Source organism: Trichosurus vulpecula, chromosome 9 (genome assembly GCF_011100635.1).
Source record: "Trichosurus vulpecula isolate mTriVul1 chromosome 9, mTriVul1.pri, whole genome shotgun sequence".
NCBI lineage: Eukaryota > Metazoa > Chordata > Mammalia > Diprotodontia > Phalangeridae > Trichosurus > Trichosurus vulpecula.
Window position 1 is genome coordinate 129,141,452 of NC_050581.1, and position 25,547 is coordinate 129,166,998.

Sequence of the window (25,547 nt, forward strand, 5' to 3'; positions counted from 1 at the left end):
CAGTTCTGAGTGTAAATATCAAGAGAAGAAATAGAAATACCAAGAGAAGAAAATTATAATAACTCAATCTACTTTTTGTATAAATATTTTGGAAGCTACCTATGTGTTTATGTTGGAAAAATAAGTAATAGTCTATTTAGTAACAATTGTTAAAAAGCTTCAGGTGTATTTTAGAAAAACAAATGAATTTTATCTCTAAAATTTGACCTTTGCCTTTCCAAGGTCTTATATCTCCAGTAAAATAATAGGTGTCACTGGTATCTACAGAACATTTTAATGATAAAGCAGCAGTAAAAAAAAAAAACCAACCACCATTAATTTCAATTTAGTTTTCAATTATTACAGCCGTGCCTGGTAGCCAGATACGTTTATAATAGCTTCCCCTTGGTAATGAGGAAATTTAAATCTCATCTTAATCTTTAACTTCAGATTTATTGAAACATTATGCTGCTGGTTCAAGAAAAGGATCTCCTGTTGCATATTCTATGCCTGAATGGTATACTCATCACAGTAAACCACCAACAGCTGAACAGAAAGAGTAAGTGTGCTTGAATTCATCTTAAATTTTTGCTTACCCATATTGGGGCGGGGAGGGGGGGGGAGTTCAACCACATTTTAATTGAACGGCAAAATAAAAAGCCAGCGTATTTACCATGACTATTAAATTAAATATGACTCTGGAACATTTTGTAAGGGAGAAGGTATTGCGAGATGCAGCAAAACTGATCAGCTACAGCCCTGAAGTTCAGGAGCTTCCATGTGTTCTAGTATTCTGCCATGGAAGAGTTATGTAACCTGGGGCAATTAATTCAATGCTTCACATTCTCTGTTTGTAGAATGACACCTTTATATACCTAGCTGAGATTTCTTGGAATAAGTGATAGCCTATATTAAAGTTATCTGGGTGCCTTAGTGGAAAAAGTATTATGTGAATCCAAGACATTCCCAAACCTGATATAGGTCATTTATTTATACGGCATGTTATTTTCCAAATCTTTTCAGTATTCGTGGACATTCTGCCCATGTGCCAAGTCCCTCCTACCCACAGTAGTTCTATATACCAGTTTTATACACACACACACATACACACACACGAGTATACAAGTATACCAGTGTTCCTTAAAGTGGCACACTTTGTTTTATCTTTTGGAGGGTCATCCCAGCTCCAGAACCTAAGTGCTGGAAAGAAGATAGACCACACATTGCATGAGACAAGGAAGGAAAGAGTGGACTTCAAGTGCTTGAGGCAGGAAAGAGAAAAGGACAAGATGGGAGGCATTCGTAGAAAGAAAATATCATTTTTTAACTTTTATTTGAAATTATTAAATCCTTTTTTCCCCTGCAGAATACATGTATCTTCCATGCCAGACTATATGGTTTATGAAGAGTTTAACCCTGATCAGGCCAATGGTAACTATGAATCCAAAAGGGGGCCTTTTGATTTTGATATGAAAACAGTTTGGCAGAGGGAAGCTGAGGAAGAAAAAGACAAAAAAAAGGTGACTCCCATCTTGAGCTGGGATTTTGTTGTTCCTGTGTGCTTCAGAAACTATGTTAGGAGCTTCAAATGTTATTTAATTTTTTAATATTCTGTATTGATTCAATAAGCATGTAGAAGTGTTTGCATGTGCTGCCAACTATACTCTATGCTGGAGATGCAGAGCCCAAAAAGAAGACAGCCCCTCTGTGCCCACAGGAATTTCTCTTTCTATTGGAATACAGATTGTATATTTTACTAAAGTTTAAGTATTTTGGTGAATTTCAAACTCATAATCATCTGCCTCTTTAAAATTTCTTCTAAAGCTTGCTTTCTTGAGGTAGGCAACTTCCTTTGCCCCACCCAGAATGTATTATTATAATACTTTCAGCTAACCAAAGCTCGATCTAGGGAGGACAAAGTGATATAATGTTTGTATTTATCTATTTAGCACAAAGGAATTATGAAAAGGAAAAAAAAATTTCTCTTCCAACTCCTAATGTAATAGATCTTCACCACTCACAAAGGTTAGTTCCTGAAAATGTAAGTCCTGTTGATAACTGGAGTATAAGGCAGCCCTTAGCTCCAAAATTTTGCCTTTCATTTGCCCATTAATTAAAAGCCCCATTAAATTAAGCTAGTATAACTGAGGCTTAACTCTTGAATATTTTCCAGGGAAAAGTTATTGATCCAAGTCCATTTTTAACTGGTAGAATTTATGAGATGCATTCTATCACTGGGACTGTATACCCCAAATCTTTCCAGTGGGTAGTATCTTGCAGAGTTTAGACCTGCTGGCATGGCTTTCAAGAAACAAGATTCCCTTTCTTGCCATGATAACACATTAAAGGAGATCTTTAGTGGCGAGTGGTCCATATAGCAAATCCATCTTTTCCATTCAGCACATAAGATATGATGGAAAATAGAATGAATAAGGTACTCTTCCCAGTTGACAATAATGAAATTGGATTCAGGTGGGAGTGACTGACATTCCATAAGAAATAATTATTCAAAAAGTCAGTAGATGGAATTAGAATCTAAATTTCCTAACTCCTATATCATGTTGTCACAGTATGCTGAATTGACAAAGAACTGGACAGTTGTATTGGACTGAGCTTGGATATATGCTGATGATGATATCATCATTAGAGAAATTGCAAAGACAATTATAATTATTAACAACAGCATCAAATGCATTTATGATGTGCCTATCTTATATTTTGGTTCTAGGCACAATAAAACGGTTAAGTGAAAAAAGACATTGGCCCTGGGTCATAGAGAGGATGTTAAAATTATAAATAGGAAATAGAACCAAAGACATTGAAAATGCAACAACTAATGAACATTTAATAAATGTGTAGAGTGTATTACATTATGTGTGAAATGAGTGTCCTCAGTAGTGAATGGTAAGGAAATTAGGGGCTTAAAACTGTGGGAAATCTCCATTTCTTTTCTAATTGGTGAAAGCTTTATGAAGGACAGTTATTTGAAGAATTCCTCAAGTGGTTGAAGGGTAAGAATTGGATTATCTGGTAGTCGATGAATATTTAAGGCAGGAAGGAAATCATGGAAGAAGTCTTTGTGATGAGGGTAGGATGATTAGTAAAGTACTGAGATATGCCCAAAGGGAACAAAATGATTAAACAAGGGAAAGGGAGGAAGTTCTGCAATAGGGTGAATCTGATAGAAGATTTTTAATAGCAGTAGGGATTTTATTTCTTTTACTTAGGAAATTGAAAAACCTTCAAGAGGAAGTAGGTGGTTGGCATGTAAAAATGATGAAATATAAAAAAAAAAACAACTTGCAATGGTTTTGAGAATTGACTAAATGCAGATTGTACTAGGAGTCAAGAGGCCAGAAAATAGGTGACTGTAGTAATCTAATTGATATGTCTAGTGTCTGGATCAGGGGTGGGAAACCTGCAGCCTTGAGGTCACATGTGGCCCTCTAGGTCCTCAAGTGCAGCCCTTTGACTGAATCCAAACTTTGAAGAACAAATCCCTTTGATAAAAGGATTTGTTCTGTAAAACTTGGACTCAGTCAGAAGGCCACACCCAAGGACCAAAAGGCCACATGGCCTCAAGGCCAGAGGTTCTACACCCCTGGTCTGGATTATGGCAGGAGTTAAAAGTGTAAAGAGGGAAATTTGGAAAAAATATTTTCAAAAATTTTTGTTGATATTTTGTTTTTGTATCACATTTTCCATAGAACCCCTCCTCTACACTCACCCAGAAGGCCATTTCGTATAATTTTAGGGGAAAAAATGTAAAAAGGAAAGAAATAATTCAGTAAAAACTAATTCATCAAAAAAAAATGTAATGTTCTGTGTTTCCCACCTGTGGTCCTTTGTCTTCTCACATCTCTTCCTCAGGACACTGAGTGTCCAAATATAACTTCAGAGAATTCACTTTCAGTTGTTTTGTTGTTCTTTCCACTCACATTCATGTAGTCATTGTGTAATTTTTTTCTCTTTTTGCTTATTTGGAAACAATTTTGGCTTCTATCTAGTCATCATTTCTTAAAACACATGCTCCATTGCATTCATGTACCATAATTTGGTTAGCCAGGCTCCAAATGATGAGCATCATCTTTGTTTCTAGTTTTTTGCTACCACAAAAAGTGTGGCTATAAATATTTTTGTGTATATGAGGTATTTCTTTTAGTCATTGACCTCCTTGTCCATGACCTATATGCTTAGCACTGGAATACCTGGATCAGAGAATATGGATATTTTATTCTCTTTTCATATTTCTAAATTGCTTTTCAGAATGGTTGGACCAATTCTTCTCTATAACAATAATACAGAGGGGCAGCTAGGTGGCACAGTGAATAGAGCACTGGCCCTGGAGTCAGGCTGACCTGAGTTCAAATTCTGCCTCAGATACTCTCTAGCTGTGTGACCCTGGGCAAGTCACTTAACTCTGATTGCCTGCACCAAAAACAATACATTAGTGTGCCTATTTTTAAAAAAATGTATTTATTTTTAGTTTGACTTTTATAAGATTTTGAGGTCTAAATTTCCTCGCACTCTGTCCCCTTCCTCCTCCCCAAGATGCCATGTAATCTGATATAGGCTATACATGTATGATCATATTAAACATATTTCCACGTTAGTCATGTTGTGAAAGAAGAATCAGAATAAAAGGGAAAAACCACAAGAAGGAAAAAAAGAGAAAATACTATGTTTATATCTGCGTTCAGACTCCATAATTCTTTGGATGTGGATAGCATTTTCCATCATGAGTCTTTTGGAATTGTCTTGGATCATTGCATTGCTCAGAAGAGCTAAATCTAACAAAGTCAGTCATTGCATAATGTTGCTGTTACTGTGTACAGTGTTCTGCTCTTATTCTCGCTTCACTTAGCATCAATTCACGCAAGTCTTTCCAGGTTTTTCTGAAATCCGCCTGCTTACCATTTCTTCACATTGTCTTCCATTTTTTCATTCCTTTGGTTCTGTTTTGTAATATCCTGATTTCTCATAAAGTCACTAGCTTCCACTTGCTCCAATCTAATTTTTAAAGTAGTATTTTCTTCAGTGGTCTTTTGGACCTCCTTTTCCATTTGGCTAATTCTGCCTTTCAAGGCATTCTTCTCATTGGCTTTTTGGAGCTCTTTTCCCATTTGAGTTAGTCTATTTTTTAAGATGTTGTTTTCTTCAGTGTATTTTTCAGTATTTTTTTGGGTCTCCTTTAGCAAGTCATTGACTTGTTTTTCATGGTTTTCTCACATCCTTCTCATTTCTCTTCCCAATTTTTCCTCTACTTCTCTAACTTGCTTTTCCAAATCCTTTTTGAGCTCTTCCATGGCCTGGGACCAGTTCATGTTTTTCTTGGAGGCTTTTGATGTAGGCTCTATGACTTTGTTGTCTTCTTTAGTCTGTATGTTTTGGTCTTCTTTGTCAGCAAAGAAAGAATGCGAAGTCTGAGACTGAATCTGGGTGTGCTTTCGCTGCCTGGCCATATTCCCAACCAACTAACTTGACCTTTGAGTTTTTCAGTGGGATATGACTGCTTGTAGACTAAAGGGTTCTATGTTCCACGTTTGGGGGGGAGGTGCCAGCTCTGTCACCCCAGCACTCCTCCTTCCCCAAGAACCCGCAGCCCGGGCTGGGCTTAGATCTTCGGCAGGCTGTGCACTCCTGCTCTGATCCGCCACTTAACTCCTCCCACTAGGTGGGCCTGGGGCCAGAAGCAGCAGCAACTGTAGCTGCCCCACCTCCGCTGCCCCCGGGGCTGGAAGCCGAACCGGGAACTCCTTCCACTCCCACAGCTTTTCCCACTAACCTTCTCCGCAGTCTTTGGTGTTTGTGGGTTGAGGAGTCTGGTAACTGCCGCAGCTCACATATTCAGGGCGCTAGGGGCCCCATCCACCCGACTCCAAGTTTGGTTGTTCCACGACGCTCAGGCTGGGCTCTGCTCCACTCCGTTCCCAGCTCCCAGCTCCGTGTGGGATAGACGTCACCCATAGACCATCCAGGCTGTCCTGGGCTGGAGCCCTGCTTCCCTCTGCTGTTCTGTGGGTTCTGCCGTTCTAGATTTGGTTCAGAGCCATTTTTTATAGGTTTTTACAGGGACTCGGTACGGAGCTCACACTAGTCCCTGCTTACCAGCTGCCATCTTGGCTCCGCCCCTCTGCTTACCATTTCTTATGGAATGATAGTATGCCATTACCTTCATACACCACAACTCGTTCAACCGTTCCCCAATTGATGGGTGTCCCCTCAATTTCCAGTTCTTTGCCACCACAAAAAAGAGCTGCTATAAATATTTTTGTATATTTGGGTCCATTTCCCTTTTTTATGATCTCTTTGGGATACCACCCTAGAAGTGGTATTGCTGGATCAAAGGGTATGTACAGTTTTATAGTCCTTTGGGCATAGTTTCAGACTGCTCTCCAGAATGGTTGAATCAGTTCACAATTCTACCAGCAATGCATTAGCATTCCAATTTTCCCACATCTTCTCCAGTATTTATCATTTTCCTGTTTTATCATGTTAGCCAATCTGATAAGTGTGATATAGGTGTTTTAATTTGTATTTCTCTAATCAGTAGTGATTTAGAGCATTTTTATATGGCTATAGATAGCTTTAATTTCTTCCTCAGAAAACTGCCTGTTCATATCCTTTGACCATTTATCAATTGGGGGATGACTGGTGTTCTTATAAATTTGACTCAGTTTTCTATGTATTTTAGAAATGAGGCATTTATCAGAGACACTGGCTATAAAAATTATTTCTGAGCTTTTTGCTTCCCTTCTAATCTTAGTAGCATTGGCTTTGTGCAAAAACTTTTTAATTTGATGTAATCAAAATTATCCATTTTGCATTTCATAATGTTCTCTCACTTTTGTTTGGTCATTAATTCTTCCCTTCTCCATAGATCTGACAGGTAAACTTTTCCTTGCTCTCCTAGTTTGCTTATAGTGTCACCCTTTGTGTCTAAACCATGTACCCATTTTGACCTTACCTTGGTATATGGTGTAATATGTTGGTCTATGCCTAGTCTCTGTCTAGTGTGCCTGTTTTTTTCACAGCTGTTCCAACATTGACTATTAATTTGGGGAAATATTAATGAGAATAATGTGATTTGACAATTTGACTAAATATGAGGATCAGTTCCTAATGATACAATGGCATTGCCCATTATAATGGCGAGGCTAGATACAGGCTAAGGACATACAAGGAAAATGAACAGTATATAGAAGAAAGAAAATATAGGTAGTTCCTGACTACTACCTACTTACCTTTAAGAACAACTACTCTGGGCCTATGGCATACACATAAATTCCCCTTCTTTCCAACTTGGAATTCCCCTTTCTTTTTTCCTTTTCCCTGACTAGAGCTACATCATCCCCAACAAAATCATCCTGCTATGGGTAATTTGCAGTTGAAGGACTGGTAGTAGCACATTTCACTTCTCTGGATATTGAGTCACAGCAACTGAAGGGATGAGGACTCTTAAGGCAAAAAAGCAGGACCAGGATTCTGGGTGATGAGATGTTTACCAGGCCTTTAGAGATCAGTGACAGAAGCTGGAATAGCCAGTAAAATCAATAGACTCCAAAGGGAGTTGTTAATGAAGCCTTTCTTGTTCTCTTCCATTCATTTTCACCTTTCACAAAAAATTTCAAATTTCAAAATTGTATAAATATTCAGTGTATAATAACATTGCACAAATGTAGTTATTATAATAAAAATACTCTAAATACAACACATTAGATGGACTGATGAAGGTATTCGTTTATTTTGTACAACAAAATCATATCTACGCCATTAAAAAAGTTTTAGCATGCAACATCTGGGATGAATGAAAAAGCATTTATTGGGCACTTACTATGAACAAAGCATTATGCTAAGGTCTAGAGATATAGATCAAATATGATAACCTTACTTATTTAAAACTGGTTGCTCGCATTTTATGTTTAGCATCCAAAATGCTTGTTGTTCATTAATAAGGGTGACTCACTCCAAAAGTACCCTGATTTATTCTAATTAAATATAGATTGAGTTGTTTGACATTGGTGTTGATATTAATGTTACTAATCATTATTTGAATGAATAACAAGTCTTATCCACTGCCAACAAACTGAGCTAGCTGGGTAACTACTTACTGATGTGTCCTACGACTCAATACTATATCTTCTTTTTTTTTTCCTCTCATGGAAAAGTTCTAATTATTTTTTTAATCTCTTTCTTTTCGTTCTGACTCTTTATACTTTTGACTCTCCTATTCTATCCATAGACTTTATTTGGCCCAAAAATAGCAGTTAGGGCTACATAACTTTCTTATTCTTAATATAGATAGACAAAACAGTCTTTGGCAAACCAGTCTTTTTGTTCCACTTTATTAATCAGAGCACTAGAGAGACAAATTGTACATCATTGCCTTTCATGACCATTCATAAATGTTTCATTTGAAATAGGCTGAGGTGTGTTGTGTCCTTCTACAGGTTAAAATGAGCTAAAAGTATAATATCTTGATATTTTCTAATTCAGAATTTTCCCTTTTGGAGGTGTACCTTGGGATTTTCTCTAAAGAGATTTTATTGTCAAAGAATATTCTTCCTGAAATAGTATGTTACTGTGACCACTAGTAGTGTTACAGGTATTGTATTGCAAACAAGATTTCAATCTTTTTATTGTTAATATATGATTTTTTTTCTCAATTAGTATGTGGTTTCTGAATGTCTTTACTAAATTAGCATTATATGTGTTTTTCTTAACACAGGTGAAACTGCCAGCAATTAACTCAAGGTATGCAAGCAGAGCAGGGTCTACTGCTGGTTCTAAAGATAACAATGCGAGGAATAGGCTTTCATTTCCTCCCATGTAAGTCAATAGAGCAATGTTAAATTTCTTTGAGTAAACTTTTGAGTCTTGATTCTATCTTTAGCCATTTGTATATAATGAAACAGAGTTATTACCATTAATTGCTTCTCAACAACACCATTCTTATCATGTCTTGTGATATTGGGCATTTTTGCTTTCTTGTTTTTTATGCGCCTTCGTTTCCAAGGAAATACTTGCCACTCTCCTCACACAGTGCCTGGCATAGAGTTATTAGCACTTAAATGCTTCCTGATTGATTCCCATTCATTTCTATACTACTTTCAAAACCTAACCGAAAATGCATTTTCAGGAATTTTTTTGTCATTAGTTCAACCACACTGCCTGCTCGTATGATGAATCTCTTCCTTACCCATGTACTTTGTTTGCAGTGTTTAAACATGAAGTCTGTTGCTTGTTGAAATCTGTTTTGTAGATAGGTGCTCTAGAATGTGACTATAGTATAAGCTATTTAAAAACTATTGTATCTTCCATTTATCTTGTACAGTTTTGGTTACCTAATTGTTATCCAATGAGAGACCAGATTCAGATTGCCCCTCGTTGCTATTTGGAATCTGTACACTATCTCTTTTCCTCATATTCAGTTTCTTTTATGGCAACATTTTGTATAATTTTATTTTTAAACAATTATGAGACTGTTAAGCACATTAATAAAAATGACTTATTAGGGAAAGAAAACAGGATTTCTATAAAGAGAAGTAATGTATTGCCCATCTATTTGAGTTCTTCAAGGGATATATAATAAGATGACATTTAATAGGGATAAATGTGAAGTCTTATACTTGTGTCCTAAAAATCAACTACAGGGAATGGGAGACATAGATGTAAAGAAAAGATTGTAGGAGAAGTATTAATATACTGCCACGTTGGTATGAATTAAGTTAAGACATAGTCAAAAAATGAATAGTGATCTCAGATTGTAGTAATAGAAGGAGAGTGTCCAGAACAAGGGAGGTGCTAATTCTGGTCTACCACGTCTCAATATTTTGTGGAGTCATGGGCTCTACATTTTAGCAAGGACACAGACAAACTGAAATGTGTTCCAAAGAAAGCAACCAGGATGGTGAAGGGACCACTGTGCCATATAAAGATTTCTAGAAGGAACTAGTTATTGTTAGTTTGGAGAAGAAATAATTGAAGGGATTAAGTGATAGCTGTCTTCAAGTTTTTAAAGGCCTTGCCATGTGAAATTGGGATTAGACTAGTTTTGGTAAACTCCAGAGGGTAGGACTAGAGTAAAATTTTTTGTCTTTGTATCCTTAGCATCAAGAAAGTGCCAGGTACTTAACAAATGTTTAATTGCTTTGAATTGACATTGCAGACAGGCAAATTTCAATTTGTGAAAATAAAATTTTCCTACCAATTAGAACTGACCCAGAGTATAAGGGTTGCTTTATAAGATAGTTGAGTTCCCTGTCATTGAAAGTCTTCAAAGGACCATTTGTTGGTAATGTTGAGGACTAAAAGACTTCTGAGATCCATTCCAATTCTGAGTCTGTGACCTAATTTGTTTAGACTTTCAAAAGACCATTGACAAATTACAATACCAAAAGGTTATTTAAAAAAAATAAACCTAAGATATCCATACTTTTATTACCATGGGTTGCTGAAATGTTTTCATATAGATGAGAATTGACTTCAAGACTAGAAACAAAGGGAAACCAAGTTAAACAAGTATTTCCGGAAAGAGAATTATTTAATGATACCTAAAAATCAGTGCTTATTTAACCATTTTTATAAATTATGTGAAAGAGGGAATAGGTGGCATATGGGTGGTGATAAACTGCAGAGAACTATCTCCAGCTTACCTACTTTGGTGGCTTTGTGATCTCTGGGCCCTCATGGCAGTAGCACATCTCAAACTGGCCATACCTTCTGAGTCTGTTCAGCTCAGCTTGTCCATGTTCCTTTATGCCTACTTCAGATGAGGTCTGCACAGCATCCTGGGAATCTTCCTCTCAGGCTCTTGATGTTGTATAGAATCTAGTGGGTGCGTAGCTGTTCATCAGTTACGTCTCACTCTTACAACCAACACACCTACTTTTCTCTTTGATTTCTCCAGTGATCTTGTGTGCTTAGCTTCTTCTGGGCAGCTCTTGCTGTGACCTGTTCATGCCCACTTTTTACCTCTCCATTGCTCTTTGGTTATTCACAACTTTAATTTCTCAGAGACTAATAGTTTATGACTCTGAGTCACACGACAAAACCAGAGGAATGTTGATGTTAAGAAGATCGAGTTTACTTTTATGGAGAAGTTTGGTGTCACTAAAAGCACTATGAAGCTTCCCTAAACAAATCCAGCCTAATCTCATTCTCTTCTTCAGATCTGGACCCATTTTAATTGTCCATTTAGTGTCTGCTTAACATGTATGTATTAGTGGACTACCTCCATTCTATTCTATTGCATGTCATAATCTGGCTAATTGGCATTCTTCATCCACTTGTTTTCCCCTATGTGGATAGAGTAGTCAAACTCCTTTGAGTGAGTAAGGAAGCTCTGCAGTGTTCCCAGGCTTGATACAATCAGTACAATTCTTACAAATAGAGACATATGAGGAATCTCACTAATTATAAGGAATTCCTCTTCCATATGAACCCTACATTGGGCATGTGCAGTAGTGTAAAATAATTTTGGCAAGCATTTTTCACCATGTTTAATTTTTCACTTAATAATCAGAAGGTCATAAAAGTTATAGCATTAGATTTTTTCAAGGATTCTCCTGATTTTACATCATGTACAAGATATACCTTGTTGGAAGAAAGCCTTAAAGTTGGAATCAAATTCTCAACCGATAAGCTCAGTGGAATCTTGTGTTCTATATACCTTGTATTTAGTTATATAACTATAAAGGCGTAGTCTTCTCTAGATTGTATCTTGGAATGGCCTACCTTTTCTTTCCTCACACCTTCATCAAGGATGATGCCCTCAATGCATGTGCATACTGTTCTGATAAAGGCTTTGTAGTGATAGAAAGTCAATAATGTGCTTTCCATGATTATTATTTTTAATATGATGTGTCTTGTTGACTTTGGATACATGATAAAATCACCTCTGCCAAATCCTTTATTTGCCTTTCCAAATAGAAGCCTGGGAACCATCCTTTTATTTATCTGTAGCTCTAGGAATGATTTGTGATCTGACCACTGCAGGGGAACATGCACTTGAATGAAATCATAGATGCATTTGAGTTACCAAATGGGCTATGTTAGGAAGTTTTGACTACACAGATATGAATAATGTATTTATGTATTTACATAGTAAACATGTATTTACATATTTATGTAGTATATGTGTATAGCCACATACACAGAGTAATATACATACATGCAGCATTGCTATATGTACATACATGTGTACATGTATACATAACATTCACGTGTGTGTATATACATAAACATTAAGTGTGGGTACATGGATACACAGAAAAACACACAGAGGTTATCATTGAGGACAATCTTGATTTTCCTTCAGTAGCTTTGTCATTAGAGGAAGGGCATAGGACTAGAAGTTTAATGTGACCAACGGTGGCATTTTATTTATTGTTATGTTATTCTCTTCAGCTTACTTTTTAAAACTAATGTGTTTTGTATTTGCCAGAAAGCAGTGGGACATAATGAATAGAGGGCCAGACTTGGAATCTAGAGGATTTTTGTTCAAGTCTTACCTGTGAAAAGTCTGGCCCTGTGATCATAGGCAAGGCACTTCACCTCAGGGCCTCAATCAGTTCGCTAAGACTTTATAAATTATGGAAAGGTTACTGATCTTTATAAGTGAAGGGAATTTCTACCCACTGATGAAATAAAAAATTATGAATGGAAATAATCCAAAATATTTACTTGGAAATATCAGTCTACTTGACTGCGAAGGAATACGTTTTCTTGGTGGATATATATCATAGGGCTATCATTTACCTAAGCCAAATTGAAATTATTTGTGGTAATGGAGGAATAGGATCTCAAGAAACAAGATTGAAAATGTTTTAACCGATAGCTACATCTTCCTTCTTCATAAAACTTTTTCCAGAGGAGCTAGTAAGTAACCAGATTTACCACATTTTATTCTGAGGACATAGAGGTCACAAATTGGCTAGCTGTTCCACTGGGAACCTGAGCAGGCACCATGGTTTCTTTTTGATGAGACAAAATCTCTTCCATTCCTTAGCCTTTAGGGCCTTTACTCAAATAGTATTGAGGTCCAGTTATGTGTATAGATTTGTAGAGGATAGAGATTCTTTACCCTCTAGGAATGCTAAATTGAGTTGAAGAGACTAATATATAAAATATGCCAATTCAGGATAGGAAGAGAGGATTGGCTTACCTAGGGAAAATTGCAAAGCTCCTTTTAATGACCCCAAACTTCTTCCTGAAACAAAGACCAGTCTTTATAATGCCAGCATTTTTTGGTGTCATAGTAAAAACAAAACAACCTGCCTGCAACAGAATATATGTGGTGTGGACATCTATTTCTTTCCGATGTATTTTCACGTGGCCAAGAGAAGCACAGAGGCCCCCCAAACAGTGTTTTGTGCTTGTTTAACACTTTTCTAATTTATTACATTTGATTTTGTGGCAACTAATAGTTTATGGCAGATCATCTAGAGGTTTTAGCCCTGAGTAAGCCAGTATGTTTATGGAAGGGTGCTTCCTTAGGTAAGCCTTTGTCCATCCCACTGCTGTATACTTTGAGGAAGAGATTCTCTGACCAAGTCAATTGCTAGACTTCCTGTTATAGCAGTTTTCACCAGAACCAGGCCCAGCCATACTGGGAAGAACCAGTACATTGGCAAATGGTGCAAGAGAAGGTTAGCTAGGTAGAGTGTGAAACGCCTGTATATAGACCACGTGTAGTCATATCACATCTAATATTGTTGCTGGAGTATTAATAGAATCAGTAGATGTACAAGCTAGTGTAGTTTTTCATTGTCTTCATAATTTTATTATAACATAATCCAAACTGGTACCATTTTATGTTCAAAGAAAAAAGATTTATGTTAATATTTACTTTTTAATTTGATATTTATACTTAGATTTGCCTTTTTCTTCCTTTTTTTGAGGCCGAGTCACAAATCCAATGAACCAACAAACTTCACCAAACTAATTAGCAATGGCTATAAGGATGAGTGGTTACATCGTGGAGACACAGGAAAAAAATCTCCACCAATATCTAAAATTTCAGAGGCATCTGAGTCATCTCTGACTACTCCATTGCATCAAGATTCAGAGGCTCCAGAAAGTGCTGAGAAGCCTGAAGGTAGAATGTTTTATGCTATGTGATATCTGAAGTCTTTGGTTAATATTGCAGGTGGCTTTCTGGAACTTTCATATTTTGTTATGGAAGGCAATTTGAACATTAGTTTTTGAAAATGCCACTAAGTTTCTGAGGTTATAGGTCAAATTCAGTACCAAACATGCACATTCTTTTTAAATTGGAAAACATGATATGGATTGCCAAAGGCATAAGTAAGTGGCTGTATATTTTCTTTTGTTTGATTTGGAAAATGTACCAGATTAGCTATCCAAAACTATCAAGATTGTCCTTTGCTGGGAATTCACAGCAAAAGTAAATATAGTGTAGACTACGCAAAATACTATCTCATTTGGTGAAATTAAATTGACTGGTAATGCACAACTATAGGGCTTTATTTGCTTTATTTAAGCGATGAGGCTATTTTGCTTGATTGGAGATGCCCAAGGGATACAACCCGAATCTGGAGGGGGTAAGCCAAACAGGATACAATGACAATCACCAGGGGACAAAGGTTCAGCTAAAATTTGGAGGTTTTCTTGAGAGCCAGGGCAGGAAAGGGGACAATCGTCCTACAAGAAGCTGCCCCTTAGGACTTCTCACATTGTTATACTGATCTGTCATCACTCCTCCCATCCCATCATTGCTTCATGCATCAGGACAGCTCTGGGATGTTGAGGTGTTTTATAGGAAGGGGTAGACATGTCTGCTTGGTCCTCCCACCTTTGGGGTAGATGTGCCTGCTTGGTCCTCCCACCTTTGGAGGCAGCTGCTGCTAGCACAGTGGGTGGGGCGCTGGACCTGGAGTCAAGAAGACCTGACTTTAAATCTGGCCATAGACACTTACCAGCTGTATGACCCTAGGTAAGTCATTTCACCTCTGCTTGCCTTGGTTTCCTCACCTGTCAGATGGAGACAATAATAGCACCTCTCACAGGGTTTGTGTAAGGATCGAATGAGACCACATTTGTAAAGAACACTTAGTGCAGCATCTGGTACATAGTAGGCCCTGTAAAACTGCTTTTTCCCATGTCATCCCCACCTTTGATGGAATGGGGAGGGAGACATCACTAGCATAGGAAATGGAAAATTAGTCTATGAAGGGGTCCTAATAGAAAAAGAGTGGGTGTTTAGAGCAGAAAGAACCTATCACAAGCAGGATCAGCCTTGAAAGCCAGGTTTTCTGGTGGATACAAGCTACATATCTGTTTTCAGGAGGAAGAAAAAGGACAGCAGATTTTAGCTTCTCACCCATCCCAACCAAAGTGCACAAACCAAGATTTTGGTTAACTCTTGGAAGACTTAGTGACTTAGGTCCTTTGGAGAGAACTCACTATCCTGTAACCTTTGAAATTACTGGTACTCTACGTCTTAACCATATTGATAAAGCTTTATCAAGCAATCCCTCTACAACTAAAAGATGGGTTTATTCTTTTGAAAGCAATAATTGCTTTAGTTAGAATTCTGCTTGTAATTTTGAAGTATGTATATTTTTGTAAGTAGATACTAAGTAGAGCATGAGCCTATTCCTCTCTAGCATTAGCATTAACTCACTCTGTGACCTCATTTATACTTTCTAGGGCTTATAGAGAAACATGAGGTATCTTGGTAGAGCTATTTGAGATGTTTTGATGCTAAACATAGTCTCTAATTGTGGGGCCAATTATCCAGCTACTTACTACAGTGAAAGCTGCAAGACCGAAAATGTTAGCAAAGAGTATTAGGAATTCTGTTTTTAGTGGATCCATTCTCTTTTAGAAGACAGATCACAAAATCAGTGACCAGCAGTCATTAGCAGTAGTCACAAGGATGAGTGGCTGTAGTCAGCATTGTGTCTCAGCATCGTCAGCCTTGCTTCTGGTTCTGGTTTTATTTTGTACTTCAATTCCAGTAACTAGGTTCTTGCATTGTTTCTTATGACCTGACCCTTACCTGGTCCACTGTTTCTTCCTCTCCAGTACTGTATTCCATTGTTTCTCCCCCTCCCTCAGTTTCCATGAGGACTCTGCCCATAGATTCTCTGTCCCCTGACCAAGTTCCTGCTATGGCTGCTGTATTTCCCATCACTTAGATTTACCTCCACCTGGTATCTGTTGCCAGAATCTGATGTACCTTTTTGCTGGACAATCTGGCTGTTAACCTATCTCACCACCTTCCTGAGGCTGACTGTCTTTTTATTTGAACTTCATTTTGCTGTTGGATGCTAGAATTCTTCCTTATTGATCACACAAAGTCTCTAGTTTCCATTTCCCAGTGAGCCACCAAATTACAGCCTATTGATTTTATCCTTTATCTTTTTTATCCTTATCATTACTAATCGCTTTGGAAAGGTTCTTTCTCTGCTACCAGAAACTCTTTCTTGTCCTTATTTCTGGATTTGGAATCCTTCTAGTTGGTTGGGGCTGTCATAGGGCTGGTCTCAGAAAACTAAGGTATTATTATGCTTTGATCAGGGGCTCTAGTAATAGAAGCATCAAATTGCATGAGTGAACTAAGCAAGAAAAATCCCCCAAACAATGGACTCAGTAATATTTGTGAAGTGTGCAAGTTTTAAGAACTCTGACTAGGAGCACCTGAGGCAGGAAAACGAGGTCCTGTCTGATCAGGTTCAGTTGGTTCCGTTTAACTCAAATTGGAGAGAAACTGAAACTTGCATTGTTTATTCTATGCCTCTTTTCAAAGTGTGTTGTTACTGCTTTTGATTTTGGACAGTGCTAAATAGTTCTTTGAACTTTGGCTGGGCACATATTTCACTCATCATCATGAAGATTATTTGAGCTTTGGAACTGTAACAACAGTGTGGCTAGGAGCTGCTGTTGAGGTGTAAGACCCAACCAGACCAGCAACAAGAGCTGCCAGCACAAGTTCTTTGATCTGCTTTTCTAAGGAAAACCACTTTAAGGTTTAACAATATCACTTTAATCATACATACATATATCATTCACTTAGTTCAGGGAGAAAAGCCAGCACCCTGAACTTCAGAGCAAATACAAACAAATTATAAACAGAGACAATATAAACAGACCAAATCACAATTCATAGTTACCAGAGAACCAGTGGGTTTGGGTTAGCAAAGCTGGGGGAGGGGCAGTTACAAGGGCTTGCCTAGAGTCTCAACACTCCTTCCATGAATGAGCCCCAAAGGCAAAACGCCAACCTATGAGTTTATATACTCTGTTTGGTTGTCAAAGGGCACCACAACATGCAACTAAAACCCATGTGACCTAAAAGCTTCTTCAGGGCCAAAGGGCATCACAAATATGCAACCCAAACCCATGTAAATTAGGATTTCCTTTGAGGTAAGCAAGGCATCAAAGACTCCTGAGAAGAAACAAAGAAACAGAGGCCAGACTCATCAAGGGCACTTGATTAAATAAGTGCTCCAAAAGAGAAAACAGTAAAAAAAAAAGTCCCACCTTAATTACCCATACAAGAACTCACACCTTCATTAGTACCCTCAGTTGCTTCTGTGCCTTTGATTGGAAGGATGGAACAAAAAACTCTTCCCATAGCTTCCCACTGTAGAGGATTCAAAATCCCAACCATCTCTTCATTTGTTATTAATTCTTCTGCTTGGTTTTGACTTCAACATCGTCATGGCCACCTTTACCCTCCGCTGGCTCCTACAGATCCCCTCCTTTTCTTCTTCTTGTGTATTGTCTTTCTCTCATTTGATCGTAAGCTTCTTGAGGTCAGTGATTATCTTTCTTTATCTTATTTGTTTTCCCAATGCTTAGCAGAGTGCCTGTTTCATATCTAGTGATAGACAGGATTCCAAACGTGTACCATAGCACATGTAATTAAGGTTAGATTGGATGAATTTTGCCTTTTTGGCTAAGAATACTCTAATTTTGTGTAGATTTTAGGCAGTATTTATCAATATGTAGTTAATCATAATAGTAATAGAATTGTTATTTTATCTCATTATTTTACTTAAAGAAAATGGACAATATGTTGTAATTGTACTTTTAATTGATCAATATATACTTACATCTTTTCATTTTTTTCATTGCAGGTACACCATTATCTGAATCTGGAGAAACACCAACAGAACTCAAATGAAATCTGTAGCTAATATTATAAATATTTTTTAAAATGCAAAATGCAATAACACTGTGAGCAACTATATTTATAAAACCTTTATTATTACTTTATATTAAACTAGATTTCTAAGAGATTATCCATCTTGCAGTGAAATTTTGCATTCCTGCAGTATAGATCATGTATTTTTCTTACTTTATTTCATTTCTCTGGGTGGTAACATATGGTCAACAAATTAAACTAAGACCTTTTTGTTACCTTTTCTTCTGCTGAGCTAGTGATTTCCCCACATCATTGATACCAATTATGTTTTTCCCCTGCATAATATGATACTACTATTTGGTGGCATTTATGCTGAAATAGACTGTTGAGATTCTAATAGCCTGTAGTATTGAAAGTAAAAGGATCTTAATAAAACAAGGGTATAAGATGATATGCAAGTTCTACTTTGTACTTTAATTCCTTTTAGAAACAATTTTGTATGTCTTTTGAAAGTTATATATTCAGACTGTTTAATATATTTAATACTAGAATATTATGCTATTGGTTCATGTTAAGTAAAAAAGGTTTTGTTAATTGTATCTGCCTTGAAAGTTATTAAACATTTAATATAAGAATATTATAATGTTCACTTAAGTTAAAAAGGCTTGTTAATATATTTTCTATATAATTGAAAATGTAGAATATAAAATATTTAGTACCAGAATGTTAGTTACTTTAAGCAAGATTGTTTAATTTTAATATTGGTGAAGTAATTGGTAAGTCTTGATAGAAAAAACAATAATCACGTTGTTATCCCTCATTTTATGAATTTTGTATTATGAATTTCATTTTAAGTAAATTTATATTAGGATGTGCTGATAATAATTTGAATTTGATTCAGAAATGAATTTCTAGTTTTTCATATTAAGAATTTTACAAACTCTAATAGATTTTCAAATGTTACAGTTTTTCTCCAGAATTAACTTGGTCATTTGAAATTAAATCTTCAGAATTAATTGCTTACATGAAGCATTTATTTGAGCCATGACATCTGACAATTTGAATTGTAATATAGTGGGAGACACAAAAATTCAAATATTCTTCAGGAGAATGATAGTGAATTTAGTTTTAGACGTGTTGAGTTTAAAGATGGCTCCCAGACATCCAGTTTGAAAAGTCCAATAGGCAAGTGGTCTGGGAATCCCAGATCTGGGAATGAAGATGTGTGTGTGTGTGTGTGTGTGTGTGTGTGTGTGTGTGTGAGAGAGAGAGAGAGAGAGAGAGAGATGAGGCTTTAAAGGAGACTAAGGAGTGGTCAGAGAGGAAGAAAGTAAATCAGGAAAGAGTAATGTCATGAAATCCCAGAGAGGAAAAATTATCCCTAAACAGAGGGTGGTTAAGAGCATCAAATGCAATAGACAGGTTGAGGGATTTGCCCCCCCCCCCCAAAAAAAAGGCTGTTTCTATTGCTGTAGCATATGTTGTTTTCCTGGTCCTTTTTATTTCATTCTGCATAAGTTCATATGAGTTCCCATGCTTCTCTTTGTTCTTTATATTGTTGTATTATTTCTTGTGGTACTATCACAATATTATTACTCCATGATATTCATATGCTACAATTTGTTAGGTCATCCCCCAACTGATAGGTGTCTGCTTTGTTACCAGTTCTTTGCTACTACAAAAATGCTATTATGAATATGTTCATATATTATACACATAGCTATGTGTGTATATATGTATATACATATGTACACACATAGGTATGTGTGATGTGTGTATATATGTATATACATATACATATATATGTATACATATATACACACATAGGTATGTGTGCATGCGAGTCCTTTCTTTTCATTGTTTTCTTCTTTGTGGGGATATACCTAGGTCAAAGGGTGTGGACATTTTTGTAATTTTATTAGACTAATTCCAAATTGCTTTTATGAATTTTTTAAAAAGTTACGTGTTTTGGTCAGTTACAAGATAGGAACATTATGATGTGATAGTTATTAAATCCACTTCTTGTGAATGACAGAGAAGAGTAAGGAGACCAGGGAGGAAAAAAGCAAAGAGAGAAAAGAGAAAAATACAAGTGGTAACAAAGCAAATTCAATAGAAGTGGCAACTAAGAGCTTGCAAAAGGGAGAAGAGAAGGTAGTACTTATTCTTCCATGACCTAAGGGACTTATAGTGGGCATACTATCACTATTACTCCAAGGAGAAAAGAACTAGGTATGTTGTCCTATGAATTATAGTCCGACTCATATGTATTATCTTAACATATTACTTACACAATTACTATAAAAACTTATGGCTTGAAAATACTGAGAAGAGAAAAGATTTAATCAGGTAATGTTATTTTTGGCTTATTCATGTTAAGACATCAAGACTGAAATTATTTTGCTCCTTCTGGTCAAAACAGAGATGTTAACAATGACTGTGATGTGCATATAACTAAATTTAAATACTTAGACCAGGGCTGTCCAACCTTAGGTTTTTATTGAAACAATAGACAATATATTTTGATTTGCCACTTTAGTGAGAGCTCTACAGTAGCTCGGCTTCATTTACTAAAGCTTTTATGTAAAATTCTTTTCTTGTAGGCAGGCAGCAAAATCATACTACGGGCTGCATTTTGGACAGCCCTGACTTGTGTAGTTCTCAGTGAAGCAATTGAAAGTAGACCAATGCCTAAAAAAATGTTATGAGGAAATATACTTTACCAAGTCATACTACTTTGTGAATGAAGAATGAGGAGTTTTAGAGTAACATGTCAATTGCATTATAGACTTTCTTCCAACCTTATTTATAGAATACTAGGGCTTATTCATAATCATATCTTATATTTCAATGTGCATTGATCCTTTGTGAAATAAATTCAAAGTTAGTTATAAAGTATATTTATAATAGCTTTTTAAAAAAATAACAGTTTTAAAAGTGGTTTATATACCTTATCGCATTTGATCCTTCACAATAATGCTTTAATGATAATTTCATCCTTGAAAAACCTGAGGAACCAACATAGGTAAATTATTTTCTGGATATAATCCACACCAACGGGGAGGATGAGGATTTGGAAGTGATAGGGGAATCACTGAGGAAAATGACCACTGAATCTTAAGTTTGTGGCAGAAGAAGTGTAAAGCCAGGCATAATCTGACATGCAAGTTTTGGGAGAACTGATTTCCAAGAGTTCAGAAGAAAGATGGATATTTCTACGGAATAGATTTTTGAAAAATATGTACATTAGGGAATCCCTGTACCAATGAAACCCTAACATAAAACACCTGCTCACAACAGTCACACATAAGATTTATTGGGGGGTTGGAGGACAGACTATCCTGCCAGCTATGGCAGATGCAAGGAGGCTGATCCGTCCGGCTCTGTTAACATCAACTGTAGGGATATAGATCCTCCAAGAGAATGTTGAGATACCAAAGAAAGGGATCCATACCAGCTTGGTAGTAAATAGGTTTTTATTACGGTTAATGGGGCAGTTTACTCATGAGGCCCAGCCCTTGGTGTTAGGTCAGGCCAGGTCTTATATAGGAACAGAACAAGGGAGTATTGCCAAGGATAGCCCAGGGTCAAGTGCAAGACTCCCATGAGATAGTTGGAGCTTCTTTTTTTTAATTTATTTTTTTAGTTTGCAACATTCCGATCCACAAGTTTTTGAGTTCCAAATTTCCCCCCCCCTCATCCCTCCTGCCCCCAGAGTTGGTATATAATCTGATATAGGTTCTACATATACCTTCACATTAAACTTATTTATGCAATAGTCAAGTTGTAAAGAAGAATTATAACTGAATGAACCATGAGAATGAAGAAAACAAAACCAAAAAAAAAGAAAAGAAAAAAAAATAGTTTGCTTCAATCTACATTCAGACTCCATACTTCTTTCTCTGGATGTGGACAGCTCTCTCCCTCATGAGTCTTTTGGAGCTTAGAATCTTGTATTGCTGAGAAGAGCCAAGTCTGTCAAATTTAGTCATCATGAATACCATGTGTCTGTAATCGTGTATAATGTTCTCCTGGTTCTGCTCCCTTCACTCAGCATCAGATCACAGAAATCTTTCCAGATTATTATTAAGTCCATCTGCTCCTTATTTCTTATAGCACAATAGTATTCCATTACATTCATATACCACAACTTGTTTAGCCGTTCCCCATATGGGCAACCCTTTGATTTCCAATTCTTTGCCACCACAAAATGAGCTGCTATAAATATTTTTGTACATACAGGTCCATTTCCCTCTTGTGTGATCTCTTTGTGATACAGTCCTAGAAGTGGTATTGCTGGGTCAAAGGGTATGTACATTTTTATAGCCCTTTGGGCATAGTTCCAAATTGCTCTTCAGAATGGCTGCATCAGTTCACAGCTGCACCAACAATGTAACAGTGTTCCTATTTTTCCACATCATCTCCAGTATTTATCATTTTCCTGTTTTGTCATTTTAGCCAATCTGATAGGAGAGATGTGGTACCTAAGAGTTGTTTTGATTTGCGTTTCTCTAATCAATAGTGATTTAGAGCATTTTTTCATATGACTATAGATATGTTTAATTTCTTCCTGTGAAAACTGTCTGTTCATATCCTTTGACCATTTATCAATTGGGGAATGACTTGTATTCCTATAAATTTGACTCAGTTGCCTGTGTATTTTAGAGGTGAGGCCTTTATCAGAGAGACTGGTTGTAAAAAGTCTTTCCCAGTTTTCTGCTTCCCTCCTGATCTTGGTTGCATTGGCTTTGTACAAAAACTTTTCAATTTTACATAATCAAAATTAACAATTTTACATTTTGCAGTACTCTCTATCTCATTTGGTCATAAATTCTTCCCTTCTCCATAAATCTGAGAGGTAAACTTTTCCTTGCTCTCCGAAATTGCTTATAGCATCAGCCTTTATATCTAAATCATGAATTCATTTTGACTTTATTTTGGTGTACAGTGTAAGATATTGGTCTATGCTCAGTTTCTGCCATACCATTTTCCAGTTTTTCTAGAATTTTTTGTGATATAGTGAGTTTTTAACCCAGAAGCTGAACTCCTTGGGTTTGTCAAAGAGTAGATTGCTATAGTCATTGACCACTGCATCTTGTGTACCTAACCTATTCTGCTGATCCATGACTCTGTGTCTTAGCCAGTACCAAGTAGTTTTGATGATTGCTGCTTTATAATATAGTTTAATATCTGGTATGGCTAGGCAACCTTCCCTAATATTCTGGACCTTTTGTTCTTCCAGATGAATTTTGTTATTATTTTATCTAGCTCTATAAAATAATTTTTTGGTAGTTTGGTATGGCACTAAATAAATAAATTTAGGTAAAATTGTCATTTTTATTATATTAGCTCAGCCTGACCATGAGCAACTGATGTTTTTCCATTTATTTAGATCTGACTTTATTTGTGCGAAAAGTGTTTTGTAATTGTGTTCATACAGGCCCCAGCTTTGTCTTAGCAGGTATACTGCCAAATATTTTATACTGTCTACAGTACCTTTAAATGGAATTTCTCTTTCTATCTCTTGCTGTTGGGCTTTGTTAGTAATATATAGGAATGCTAAGGATTTATGTGGGTTTATTTTATATCCTGCAGCTTTGCTAAGTTATTTATTATTTCAAGTAGTTTTTTTACTTTATTCTCCAAGTAAATCATCTGCAGTGATAACTTAGTTTCTTCTTTGCCTATTCTAATCCCTTCAATTTCTTTTTCTTCTCTTATTGCCAAAGCTAACATTTCTAGTACCAAATTGAATAATAGGAGTGATAATGGACATTCTTGTTTCACCCCTGATCTTATTGGAAATGCATCTATCTAGCTTATCCCCATTACGTATAATGCTTGCTGATGGTTTTAGGTAGATGCTACTTATCATTTTAAGGAAGATTCCATTTATTCCTATGCTTTCTAGTGTTTTTAATAGGAATGGGTGTTGTATTTTGTCAAAAGCTTTTTCTGCATCTATTGAGATAATCATATGGTTTCTGCTAGTTTTGTTGTTGATATGATCAATTATGCTGGTAGTTTTCCCTAATATTGAACCAGCCTTGCATTCCTGGAATAAATCCTACCTGGTTGTAGTGTGTTATTCTCTTAGTAAGTTGCTGTAATCTTTTTGCTAATAATTTATTTAAAGTTTTTACAGCTGTATTCATTAGGGAAATTGGTCTATAATTTTCTTTCTGTTTTTACTCCTCCTGGTTTAGGTATTAGTACCATATGTGTCATAAAAAGAATTTGGTAGGACTCCTTCACTTATTTTCCCAAATAGTCTATAAAGTATGGGAATTAATTGTTCTTTAAATGTTTGATAGAATTTGCTTGTAAATCCATCTGGCCCTGGAGATTTTTATCTAGGGAGTTCATTGGTGGCTTTTTCAATGTCTTTTTCTGAGATGTGGTTATTTAGGCATTTTACTTTCTCTCCTGTTAATCTGGACGATTTATATTTTTGTAAATATTTATCCATTTCCCTAAGATTATCAAATTTATGGACATACCTTTTTGGCTCCCAGCTCGTGGTGGTAAAGGTTCAACTTCTTTTGGTCATCCTGAGTCCAGGTTCATCCGACACCAGCAGCCACCCTGCAGTGTCCAGGCCAAGCCTCCACCTTCATCGCCACCATGCCACCCAAGTTTGACCCTAATGAAATTAAAGTTGTGTTTTTAGGGTGCACTGGTTGTGAAGTTGGTGCCACATCAAGTCTGGCCCCCAAAATTGGTCCCTTGGGTTTGTCTCCCAAAAAGGTTGGTGATGACATTGCCAAGGCAACTGGTACCTGGAAAGGGCTAAGGATCACAGTGAAACTTACCATTCAGAACAGACAGGCCCAGATTGAGGTTGTGCCTTCTGCCTCAGCCTTGATCATCAAAGCCCTAAAGGAACCTCCTTGGGAAAGAAAGAAGCAGAAAAATATTAAACACAATGGAAACATCAGTCTTGATGAGATTGTCAACATTGCCTGACAGATGAGGCACCGATCTTTGGCAAGAAATTTCTCTGGAACCATTAAAGAGATACTTGGAGCAGCCCACTCTGTGGGCTACAACATTGAAGGCAGACACCCTCATGATGTCATTTATGACATCAATAGTGGTGCTTTTGAATGCCCATCAAGTTAAAAGCTACAAAGGAGACTATTGCAATAAATTTAACATTTGACAACAACAGAGGCTCTTTGTTTTTTGATCCAGAAAATTTTTGTCAGAAGCTACCATGCATTCTGGGAAATAACTGTTAACTTACATTTCTTTAGCCGTCTTGTGCCGCAATAACTTTCAGCTACTTTGCAGTTCGTTTGGAAGAGGGAGGGTAGTGTTGGAAGAGCAGGGAAGTTGGTGAAGCATGTTAGCAGTGGGGCTGTAAATTGGGGGAAGACTAGTTGGACAAGCCAAATTTGCTCCAGGGGTGAGCAGAGTTTGTTATTTTTGCAGACTAATAGGAAAGATCCTG

At 36.7% G+C, this 25,547-nt stretch overlaps 1 protein-coding gene and 1 pseudogene across 2 annotated transcripts in view; both read left to right on the top strand.

The window, feature by feature from the left end:
* C9H7orf57 (chromosome 9 C7orf57 homolog) overlaps positions 1 to 19,022 on the top strand; it is a 38,506-nt gene extending 19,484 nt beyond the window's left edge. For both annotated transcript variants that reach the window (XM_036738818.1, XM_036738819.1), the window contains exons 4-8: positions 430 to 538; positions 1,346 to 1,499; positions 8,708 to 8,808; positions 13,881 to 14,077; positions 18,087 to 19,022. In XM_036738818.1, coding sequence (XP_036594713.1) covers positions 430 to 538; positions 1,346 to 1,499; positions 8,708 to 8,808; positions 13,881 to 14,077; positions 18,087 to 18,133 — 608 coding nt within the window. In that variant the 3' untranslated portion in view covers positions 18,134 to 19,022. The remainder of the gene's footprint in view (positions 1 to 429; positions 539 to 1,345; positions 1,500 to 8,707; positions 8,809 to 13,880; positions 14,078 to 18,086) is intronic.
* Positions 19,023 to 24,709: 5,687 nt separating this feature from the next.
* LOC118831949 lies at positions 24,710 to 25,217 on the top strand (annotated as a pseudogene).
* The last annotated feature ends 330 nt before the right edge of the window (positions 25,218 to 25,547 follow it).